Source organism: Buceros rhinoceros, unplaced genomic scaffold (genome assembly GCF_000710305.1).
Source record: "Buceros rhinoceros silvestris isolate BGI_N320 unplaced genomic scaffold, ASM71030v1 scaffold29483, whole genome shotgun sequence".
NCBI classification, from domain to species: domain Eukaryota; kingdom Metazoa; phylum Chordata; class Aves; order Bucerotiformes; family Bucerotidae; genus Buceros; species Buceros rhinoceros.
Window position 1 is genome coordinate 70,110 of NW_010403505.1, and position 12,368 is coordinate 82,477.

Here is a 12,368-nt window from a genome sequence, read left to right on the forward strand (position 1 = left end):
GTAGGGAAAAAAATGCTCCAACTGCTTAATAAGTCGAAGTTTGTACACCAGGAAGAGCAGAGGAAATTTCCTCTAAAAGGCCAGATTCTTCTTTTATTCTTAGGACGGTTAATAGCTAGTGCAGCACCTTGATCTTTACATTATTTATCCCTACAGCATTGCTGTAATATCCTGGTCTGCATCTGTGCTAAAAATTGATATGCAGAGAGACTGAATGACTACACAAGACCACAACAGCAGTTTCTTATAGTTCTGTAAGTCACTGGAATACCAGTAAAGTAATTAGGTTGTTACACTGAAGTCAGTCTAAACTACAGGGAAAAAAACCCAAAACAACCCACTTTTTTTTTTTTCTCCCCAGATACAGCTGAGCAAACACCCCCTAAACGTCAGGGTAAGTGCCAGTTTTCAGCAACTTTCGGTAAGTGATCCAAACCTGACATCATCCTGGTTTTAGGATTTGTACTGGTTGAACCAAAATGTTCCCACGCTATCTGTCTACAATGTTCTCAAGCAGCAGAAGACAGATTTTTTTGAAGGCCTCTTTAATCATCTACCATTCTGGCAGTAACGTAGATGGAATCAGTCCCAATGAAGCCATACGCAATTAATACCAAGAAACTGCTCTCTACAATTATATCAGTAAGTCTGAGATGCTCATATGCTCCAGATCGAGTATTCATCTAAAACAGTGAAACCACATCCAAGACACATTTCATGTCTTGTATTTCATAAAAAAGCACTAGTTTCTTTGCAGTAGCTCTTCTTCTAGTTCCATTATATTTAAACGAGCAGTTCTAGTGATAGCTTCTAATGTGCTTAAAAAACCCAGTATGACTGTAGTAAAGCAATGTTGAGTATAAACATATTCTTTAACTGATACTGAAACAGCAAGTTACCTTTTTGAGAGGAATAGTCTGAATCCACTCCATGGAGTTCACGTCGAAGATATCAATTGCATTTTCACTGTACACAGAGAGGTATGGAGCATTGTAACCTGAGGGGGAATGATGAGGTACAGCGTCACGTGCTTTTAGACAGGGCTCAAAAAATACATATATGGTTTAACCATATTTATTAAAATAACCCACCCCCCCCCACAATCCAACAACAATCTTTGCAAAATGTGTTTTAACTCAAAAATGACCAAAAGTTTTATTCTGAAGGCAAACCAGCACCGCCAAGAAACTTAAAACCTCCACAACTTTTAACTTTGCAGAAGCAACTACTTTTTAAACTACAAGGGATTACAGTTCGCTCTGCCAAACGCTGATGTGGTTCAAAGTTTTCTTCTTCTAAAAGACCCCCTTTTTTAAGGGTTTGTATTTTGTAAATGATGTGGTAGGAAAATATATTATTGTAATTTAGTAACTGTTATTTGAATGAACTGAGCTCTTAGTCTTTGGAGAATGTACTAAACGAACATCAATTGGGACTAAGCACCATGACACAGTCATAAAAATCTTCCTGTTTCCTTCTAGCTTTAATTCTCTTATTTTCTGGACTGTAAAGAGAATTCTTGTGCTACTTATCTGGCACATCTCCCCAGGATGAAATTTATTCCACTGGGACCACTTCTAAAGGAGAATTCAGTATTTCTGTGTCGGCAACAAGAATGCCATGGTCTGCCAAGACTAACAAATGCATCCAATTTGTGTTTAACTGTAGCAGTTTTTGCTATAAAATATACCTTCATTCTGAACCAGAATAATACCAAGACACTTCATTTAAGGCAATCAAAACAAAACCAAACCCTTCACAAATATCAATGACCAGTACAGATGAACTACACATGAGAATACTTGTTTTTCAATCTATCACAAAATCGTTTACTTTGATTCATTCATTCTGAGCCCACTGAAACAATCACCCTCTTGCTTGAGAGCCCGCAGTGATATGTGCCTGTAAAGGCTGCTCCTTCCATATTCAGAAGGGGCTTTACTCAGACAAGGTGAAACATTCCTCTCCTCTGCTGTGTCACTGTACTGCTGTCCCAGGGAGGGAAGAACACAGGCTGCTTTAAAAATCAACACAATACTGGGTTCATTCACTGCTTCTCTGATGATAAATTTGGCTGATCTTTATACGCATTCAGAAAGACATTAAGAAGATGGGCATTCAAGTGTTTTTCTTTTCCTCCAATTGTCACAAAGATAAAGCCTCAGCTTTGAAAAAAAGGTGCAGTATATGTTTAATGGTTCTTGCTGGAAATGGAAACCTTGAAAAATTACAGTATTTCTCCTCCCTGAAGGTTATGAAAGATATTTTCTGTATACGTTGTATTTTGGAAGGGAAGGAGGAGACAGAGGAGGAAAAGCTTAAAAACTCATTTTCAAAAAGCAAAGAGAGGAGATGAATGAGAAGACTGTCAACAAAAACTGCTGAGGAAGAGAATGATGAACTATGGAAAGAAAAGAAAAAAACCCCAGTAAGTAGGAACAACAACAACAACAAAAAAAAAAAAGAGAGAAAAGCAAGTCAAACTACCAGATCCTGATGACTCTGAACATCAGAAAAACCTGAATCACAATGCTGAGCCAAAGTCCAATCAAATTTTAAGACTTTAAATAACAACAGTCCAGTATCAGTGGTAGCAAATGCATAAGCCTCTGCAGGACCTGAAGATTTCAGCTGTTTTAGACACTGGGCCATGTGTTTGGAAACTGAACAGCAGAGTCAGAAATCCTGACCCTTGATTCCTGTTTGTGTTACAGGTCAAAACTGACATAAATGAGATCTGGTTTAAACCCTCTGAGTAGATGAAAAATGCTGACACAGGTTGAGATCGTTCATTTACCTGTCAGGTACTTATCCCTGAACTTCACCTCCTGTGGACATTAATACAAGCAGTGATCACGTCAATGTACAACAGCAAGCACACTGACACACACGGCAACTTACAGCAAGAAGAGGGAGTTGCGGGCCACATCAGTTCTTGCTGTCTAGATCTTCGGCCCTGGCAGTCAACGTAAACCCCGACGCTGCTAAAACACAGCAGGTATTCTTTATTTGAGATTTCGACTGCACAGATGGCATCAGTTGGCTGCTGTGAGATAAATGATAGTGTGTGGTCATCTGGGTGGAGCAGACTGTACGGGCTGCCTTCTCCGTGAAGGGGATATTTTAAGAAACCTGACTGGTAGCCCACACAAAGGCGGTCACTGAAGATTGACATCCACTGGACATTCCCCTGGACTTGGATCTCCTTGATCTTTTTGTGACGTGTCTTACTCTGATTTAGTTCATAACAGAGGACCTGCCTTTTCATAGCTACACACAGGCAGGTAAGAGCTCCGTGGCGCACATGTCCAGAAATGATTGACTGACAGCCTTTCGTCTCTGCCAACTTATAAAACTCAGTCTCCCTTCCATCCAGGGCAGCCACAGGGAAAAGCCGCACATGACGGTTTCGTCCCGAGATTACTGCAATAAGCTGTTCATTTGGGATAAGCTCAATCTGATGAACCTTCTTACTGTCACCAACACGGATAATCTCTAAAAAAAGAGAACAAAAAAAAAAAAAACAACCAAACAAAATCCAAGTAAATAATGTTAAAGTGGGAATTGATTATAAGACATGTATTTGTAAAGATAAACTATGAAGGAAACCCAAGAAATCCCCTTTATTGCTTCCCCACAATAACAAAAAGTACAGAATCAAAATCTCTATTTTAATAATGCCAGATGTGGCAACGCTGGATGGACCTTTGGCTTTTCCTCATCAGACAAAGGGAGGAGCAGATTTGATGCAATAACAGCTCGCTCCATTATTTCAGTATTCATTTCAAAAACATTTATAGCCACAAAACTACCGAATAAAGGAAAACCCTCAAAGAACTGAAACATACAATTAAACATGTTGCTTGCTGAATTAGCTGGGGCATCTGTCATTACTTCTCTTTACAATATTGAACATAAGTTTTCTTTTCCAGCACCAAAGAGGAGGTTACAGAAAGGATCAAGCAGGCTCCTTCCTGAGGTGCACAGCAGAAGAGGAGACAACGGTCACAAACTGAAATGAAGGAGGTTCCTACTAGGCATATAAAGAAAACTGTGAGAATAATTGGCAGCAGGCAGTGCAGAGAGATTGTGGAACCTCCGTCCTTGGGGATTTTCAAGACCCAACTGGGAAAAGTCCTTGGCAACCTGGTCTGAATTCAGTATTGAGCCTGCTTCAGACAAGGGAAGAAAACCTTCAACTGCATTGCAGATGCTGGATCTTTGTTACTGGAAAGCACAAAGCACACCTCGATTATCAGCTCTCACACGGGGTTGTCCAGCTGATAATGCAGCAAATTGAGAAAAATTAAACCAGAAGATATTGAAGGAGAAAAAAGGTTACAATGTCACTTTTCTGATTGTTTAATATTAGGGAAATTATTGCCAGTTCCTAATCTCTTACCGTCTTTGGTGACGTGCACAACAAATAACCCTTCTTCATTCCCCAGAGCTATTCTTTCATGGTCTATTATGTTAAGAAAAAAAAGGTTATTTTTCTTTAGAAATACTTCATCAACAATAGTGATAATTCTGATTATCAGAGACATTCTTTAAAATCTCGAAATTAACAAATATAAATATAACACTGGTAAACTCCCAGTATTTCTAATTTCTGAAAAAATAATTCTTCTCCCATCTCTCCTGTTTGCAGAAGTAACAGCAAGAAACATAATTTTTAACAAGCCATTCAGGGCACTTAAATGTACTAACAACTTTGAAATAACTGTAATATCATACTTAAATAATTTATATAATCAGATTTTAACATATTTTATGCAGCAGCATTTAAAATTACTAAATTAGTTCTCTTCTACGTTTTCTCTCTGGTCCCACGAGTAGATTTTGTAGAGTCAGTGATTTACATCTGTTCTATAGTGCTAATTTTGCCCAGTTAAGAAATTATGTTTACAGAATAACACACTTATTCATAATTAGGAATATGTGTGAACAGGGGAAATACTCTTAAAGATCTGGCAAAAGCACCAGGCAGTGAATTGCAGTACTCTCTCAAACCCAGACACATTTCCATATGGTGTAAAACCGCTACATACTGGCTCTCTATTCAGCTGATAAAGCCATGTAACACAGTTTTCACAAAAAAAAAAAACCAAAACCAAACAAACATGCTTTTAGCATACACATTTTTCTTACAGCTTTCCTCATTTCATACCTATGATTGCTGCTGACTGTGTGGTTTTGATGAGGGGTAAGGTGCTGTCATAAGCCTCTTTGGGAACATAGACTGAGCGGTCTTTGAGTTTGTTCTTCTTCAAGATCCTATGCAATTCATTCAGCACTCCTACCCACTTGCTTTTTTCATTCTCACCGTCTGCTAGAATCAGGATTGAACACTTATTACTGGATGCAGAGAGCTGGGAAGCTGTAACCTGAAAAATTTTAAAATATATATTTTAAGTCATAGGCGATAAAAAATTTCATCATGATAATTTTTACAAGGGTATCAGATGCCTTTAAGTGCCCTTTTAATTAGCTGTCTGAAATAAGAATGCAAAAATTTAGCCTTAGTTAGTAGAAACTGCTCTATCAAGCACCCACAGCAGAAAACCCTATAGGTGTAACTCAGTAAAGACCAGAGAAATCTCCGGCTTTATTCTAACTGCATTTGTATTTATTCTATAATTTGGAAGTGTATGCCCTAAATAAGGTAGTCAAGCATTTCTAACCCAGTACTCTGTATTTTTTTTAAGACCAATAGTTTTTGTTAATAACTTAATGCAATAGGAATGGTCTTCATGCAAGAAGGATCTATGATCCTTTTCACATATTTGGTACAGCTACTATAGATAAAAATGAAAGCCCCTCGTGTAGGTTTATCTCCTCTCAGCATGCAGAGTTATGAACAGTTTGAAAACGAAAAAAACAAGGAGTGAAATACAATGGTATAGTAAAAAAAAAAAAAAGATCAAGGAATTACTAAGACACCAAAGACATTTCATTGAGGTCAAAGTTTTAATAGAGTAACTAGTAAAAATAATATTAGAAAAAGCAATGATGGCAAAATCCTGATACCATATACTAGACATAAATTTTGATGAGCATTTTTGCACTAGATTTCTATCCTGACTACCTGATGAATGGGAGTTTTCAGAGATCCAATACATAGAAAATACAAAGAAAATAAACAAAATAAACGCTTCAGGAATAACAGAACAAATTACATGGAGAAGCAGAAGACAACTTGAGCAAATGAAAATGGAGAAGGTTACGAAGAACAGAAGAATTGCAAAAGACCAACCGGAGGTTGAGAAAAATACGTTTTTTTGCGAAGGTTAGAAAAATAAAACCCACATAAGGGTTGATGAGAGCTTGTCTCAAGGTACCTGTCGTATTTTTATCATGAAAACGATATATATACAGATTGTTACACACTGCTGCTGCTGCCATGGATACCACATGGGCGGAACTAGCAAGGGAAATAAAATACTAGCAAGCTGTCAGTGAATGTACACTGTGCATCACACTGTGAAACTGCATGTCTGGGTTACTAGGTTCAAGACGTAATACTTACCCTAAAGATACAGGGGATATCCTTTCGGTTTGCGTGGATGACATCTGAGGCCAAGACAGAACTCACTGAGAATTCTTCATCCCTTATGGAGACCATAAAACGTAATTGGAAAAGAGTTAAAGAGTAAGATCTGTATGTTTGGTTTTTACTTACATTTCCATAGAATCAATAGTTTTGTTTTGTGATGGACACAAGGCAGTACTGAGACCTAATTTTTAAAATTATCCTTCCCTCTTTATTTGCAGATGAAACTCACAAATGCAATGTTGAGAAATTAATTCCTGGTAAATGTTGATGGAGGTAAATCTATTCAGAGTATCTGGATTTTGATTGTTTAAATTAAAACTTTTTTATTTAAAATAAAAATAATCAAATTAAAAAAATAAGCCTGGACCGAGAACACCTCTCCAACTCTTACACAGAAAACCAAACTCTCTAGAAGCTGTAAGCCACAGGTCTTTGAGACTTCCTGGATAAACTAACCTATTTCAGAGATGAGCTTTACTAGAGTAGGTATGTTCTCAACCTTCAATGAAGTTGGTAGTATTCCAGTAATGCTGAAGACAGTTGGAACAAACTATTTAGCTCTTCTGAACCCAAAATTGTATTAATTTTATCCTATAGCTAAGTTTTATCACAGAACCTTTTCAGGAAGAGACATTTAAGACCATCAAGACAACCGTTAATCCAGCACTGTCAGGTCAGGTCACCACTAAACCATGTCTCTCAGCACCACATCTACATGTCTTTTAACCACCTCCAGGGAAGGTGACTCCACACTTCCCTGGGCAGCCCGTCCCAACCCCTCCTCTAAAGGAATATTTCCCAATACCCAGCCTACACCTCCTCGTGGCACAACCTGAGGCCGTTTCCTCTCATCCTTTTGCTTGTTCTTTGGGAGAACAGACTGATACCCACCTTGCAACAACCTCCTTTCAGGTAGTTGTTGTAGAGAGTCATAAGGTCTCTCCTCAGCCTCTTTTTTTCCAGGCTAAACAACCCCAGTTCCCTCAGCCACTCCTCATAGGACTTGTGCTCTAGACCCTTCAACAGCTTTGCTGCTCTTCTCCGGACATGCTCCAGCACCTCCATGTCCTTCTCGGAGTGAGGGGCCCAAAACTGGACACGACGTTCAAGGGGTGGCCTCACCAGTGCGGAGTACAGGGGGATGATCACTTCCCTACTCCTGCTGATGGATATCTGCCTTTCAAAACTCCATTCAATCCCCAAAGAATGTATTTTTCTTCTTTAGTCTTTCCAGACCTTCCTCACAGCTCAACAGATGCATTTTGATGCACGATGTAGTAATGGAAGTTTAAATTGCCATGTAACAGTAGTTCAGGCTAACTGCAAATACTGCTTTCTTCTGTCAGATTAGAGGCTCTCCACATGGATTACAGTGTTTCATAAAAGCTCTGGAGCTTGCTTACTAATTTCACAAAAAGGAAAAGCAGAAAAAAAACTCTCAGTGCCTTTGAAAAGCTCCCAGTCAGCACCAAACAACTTACCTCATGTCTATGACCTGATTCACTATCACGCTGGGCTGGGATGCTTTTCCTTCTGCTACATCATAGAGGAAGAGTTTAAAATCACAGATCACTGCCAGCGCTCTCTGCCAACCTTTCTTTACTCCAGCTGGTTTTGGTACCTTTAGCAAAATAAATTCTGATCAACTCTCTGTAAGTCTGCATGCCATCACAAATCAAACAGTACAAAAATCAATTCTCTCATCTAGGTTGACAAGCTTTTATTCACTGATAATATTAAGCAACATAAGCAACAGTGCAGCTGCAGGAAGAACATCAAAACACAACCGCACAGACACCACAATGTATTCCACAATTATTTCTGAAATTCCACAGGTATTATTTTAAAAACCACATTTTCTTTCTTTTTTCACAAAGTCATTCAAAGCTGTATTAACAAATACATAGAAAGACACCCATCTCTACCTGGTTAACACAAATATGGCCAAAACTACGTGGAGTAATTTTTTTAGTATTTCTATACAAGTCTGCACCCCAATGACCCTAGACAGTACTAGCATCAGCAGAAATACTCAATAACTCACAGGCCCTGGAAAATGACCTGATCTCTAGAGTGGGACTATTCGAGACCAGCTCAAAGCACAATGGCCAACAGAGATGGAAAGAGAACTACTGCTGAAATGCTAAGAGTCGCTTTGTGAAAATTGAGATCTTAGTTTACAAACTGCTACCTGAAGGTTTAACTGAATCCATCTCCCACCAATGCCCCAGTTAGAGTTTAATTCCAGCTCTGGAAGAAACCAAATTAAATCTAAGTGCCCCAAATGTGGCTACCGGATACTTACTCGGACATGTCCTTCATACGCTGTGCCTATGCCTTTCTGCGGATCTATTCCCAAAGGTCCCTTAGTCTGTTCGGGAGGGATTGGACAAACTGCAGGTGCCTTGTCTGCACAGGTCACGTGGCAAGAGAAACCACATACTTGTGAGGAGGAGAAGAAACAAAAAGATTTGATGGTTATTCCTTGTGCAATGCAAAAGCAATGACAACGTCAATGACATTTATAAAGGAATCCTCTTTTTCTGTGACCAACAACTGAATAGTTTCACTGAACTTTGCTACACTGAGACAGTAATGCTGGTCTGTGCACAGCAGCAGTTCATGCTTTTATGTGCTTTAAATTCTGTTTTTCTCATTTTCAGAGGCGCACGGATATGGTCTGGTTTCTCCCAGGTAAGAAAGAGCCTAGTCAGAAGCTCATACTGAGATAACCTATGTGAATTCCTCTAGGCCCAACTCTACTAGTAAACAAAAAGCTGGAAGCTCCTCTAAATGATGAGTATTAGTCTGTGAACACACCAACCTAGGAGAAAGGAGTCCTGGAAAGAAGTAAAATTGTACTAAACAGCAAAGCTGTCTTACATTTTGCTCTGAGTCAGAAGAAAAAGCTGCTGTCAGCATACCTGATCACTGACTGTGGCCCCTTATTGCTATTTTAAGTAAACTGAATGAAGCTCTTCTACCACCTACTGGAATGAGTATCTCCCCAGATAACTAAGTATTCTGTTAGGTAAGATGTTCCAAATGTTTGTCTTCTACTGTTAACTGAAGCATGAGAATACCTGCTGTTATTCAGAATGCAAACAGAACACTCCTGCACTATCACACTACAACATTTCCTCTGCAATTTGTGTCTATAAGAACTTCAGTTCACACTTCCTGCTTTCTCAAGTGCTTACCTTCACATGTACAGCCCTGTCGTATCAAACCGACCATCAGAGAGGTGCACTGATTGCATTTGGTTGGTGTATTGAATGATTTCACTACAAACTGGTGGGCTTTAGGCTGTGAAATAAGCAGACGAGGCTGTTAATACATGTAACACTTCTGAAGAATTGTTTTCACAGATGTAAGAGTGCATAAGAGCATTTTAAAAAGTCACTTAGTTGTGGTTGCTGAAATGAGATCTGAGCTCCTAACACATGGGCTGAAAAAAGTTCCTTATCAGTGCTCGTTATTGATAATTTACACCACCCTCTGTAAACAAAACCATAGAAACTGGACCTTGTCTCAGAACACGAGTTTGCTTCCACTGCAGATAGGAAGGTTGCCAAAATTACTCCATTACACTCTAGAAGCTGACCATGCTTGGTAGGCACCTAGTGCCCAGCCAATGTCAACACACCACACACAATATTTTCTAAGCTTGCAAGTTCAATACTGCTCTGTAAGGAGCATTGCCTTAGTTCAAAGAAAAACACGAGACTTCTTCAAAATTCTAATTTTTATGCCAGAAAGCATGACAGAGTTCAGTTTTACGGTGTCAGGCAAAGGCAATTACAGAACAACCCATTTAAAAGCAAGAGTATAGATGAAGTTGATTTTGAAAGGGCTTCTCCTCTTGTTAGCTCTTGGGAACAGAGACTACTTAAGTGTTTTAATTCTCTCTCCCCTCAAGGGTATCAGTGCCGATGCTACGATACCAAGTTTAAATGACTACGTAATGTGGTGGTAAGATTCATAAAAGGCCTTATATAAAATCCAGGAAACTCCTTTGCCTTCCTAAAAAACTCCCAGCAAAGTAAGAACTAGTACGTGGAGAAAGGATACACACAGGCTGAACGGAAAGGACGTCCAAACAACCTGGATAATGTACATGATCCGAAATAAGACAATTTTGCAGACTAATGAATAGGAATATTGAAGTTTTACTCACTTTCCTGTTTTTCACAGCATAGGACATCACAGCTAAGGGCTCCAACTTCAACCATATTTAACAGTTTTAAAGCTACAACGGAAGCTTTCTGTCTATAGATGGATGCCTTGTTTTGAAACTTGCAGGAAAGCTATTTAGCTTTAAGAACTGATTCAATCATAAAGTAAGAAGGTTCTTTAGGGAACATAATAAATTAGAAACCAATCATTATTACTAAGCAAAACATCTGCAGAAATGAAATGATGTGCCCAGTGAAATCTGTGTCACATGATTCCAAGTGTCCTTACAGTATTTTTTTTAATTGATCTGCTAAGGCGTTACCCACAGAACACTGTCTGCTCAAATCTTTTAGCTTTCTTTTACACAAATGAAGTCTTCTGCAATTTTGCAATTTACCAAAGCAGAGAAACAGGTCTATTAGAAAGTCTTACTTCCTTCATTGATTAGTTGCAGAATTTTTTTTAAAATACACAGAGTATTCATAAGCCACTGAGGCACTTCTGAAACTTTTAAGAGAAAATTTTCCCTTTAACAGGTTCTATCTTACTCCTCATTTGCTTGCATATACACAATTCACTGTGAATTAGCATGCACTGACTGGCTTATTTCGCCAACAGCAAAATAATTTCAACAACTGATGTAAAAATCAGTATTTATGCAAATAAAAAGCCAGAAGACAGGAAAGCTGGAATTCTTTCTCCCAGCCTAGTGCTGTAGTGCTCACTGTAGTGTTCATGTTCACCCCACACAACTTATAAAAAACACAAATCTATGGTTTCATGTTAGGTTTACTATTTTCTAAAACCCCAAATCTAATTAGCACACAAGATGTGCTAATTGGAGACTGGCCCATAGTATCATCAATTTTATTGTACGCAGAGGACCAAGGCAGGTTGGTCAGACACATGGAGTCTCTTCCTGTCTTCAAGATCTCATTCATTTATTCCTAACGCCCAAACTACCGAATGTCCTATAACCAAACGCCTGTGTGCTGCTACAGCGGAATGCCCGGTACAGCTTGTCACACCACATAATGTAAGAACGAGGGGTTTTTAATTTTAGAAAGTAACTAGCTTGCATAGAAACAATCGTTCTATACAGTTCTGTTAAGACTACTGTGAGAAACATTTCTGCTGAAGCTGTTGCCCAGGAGTGATATTTTCCCCTTTTAAAAAGTGTGAACACTTGACTGAATACCTTTGGTGCAGAGAGTCCTGATCCAATATAGGCTGTCCTCATGGTTGGTGTGTGAATTGAACGGGGAGGATGATCTGTAACCTGAACACAGTCCCCAAAGGATCAATAAGACATCAAATACACACCATCAGAGATAGCTTGAATAAAGTAAGAAGACTACAACACCCCATCCACCCCATCCCCAAACACAGAAGCAATGAAACCAAACTGATTAACACAGGAAAGGACTTGGAAAACCCAATCCTATTTCTCAGGAAAACAATGTGTAAGTTTCATCTCCTAAATGTCAAAAATGACCTTGTATTATCTTAGACATTTGACTGAATCTTTTCTAAGGTAATATAATCAGAGTGTTAAATTTTTTAACCAGGAAAAGGGATACATTGCTATAGTTGCAGAGCCTGGCTAATAATTTGTATTGACAAGATTTTCAGCAGG

At 38.8% G+C, this 12,368-nt stretch overlaps 1 protein-coding gene across 1 annotated transcript in view; it reads right to left on the reverse strand.

The window, feature by feature from the left end:
* The window catches only part of LOC104490717 (serine/threonine-protein kinase MRCK alpha-like), a gene marked incomplete at its 5' end in the record, with an annotated part of 45,028 nt that overhangs the window by 18,805 nt on the left and 13,855 nt on the right, over positions 1-12,368 (reverse strand). Inside the window, 9 exons of the mRNA XM_010133044.1 lie at positions 900-997; positions 2,902-3,495; positions 4,403-4,465; positions 5,171-5,387; positions 6,530-6,611; positions 8,038-8,177; positions 8,862-8,998; positions 9,757-9,862; positions 11,931-12,011. Of these exons, the coding sequence (XP_010131346.1) occupies positions 900-997; positions 2,902-3,495; positions 4,403-4,465; positions 5,171-5,387; positions 6,530-6,611; positions 8,038-8,177; positions 8,862-8,998; positions 9,757-9,862; positions 11,931-12,011 (1,518 nt within the window). The remainder of the gene's footprint in view (positions 1-899; positions 998-2,901; positions 3,496-4,402; positions 4,466-5,170; positions 5,388-6,529; positions 6,612-8,037; positions 8,178-8,861; positions 8,999-9,756; positions 9,863-11,930; positions 12,012-12,368) is intronic.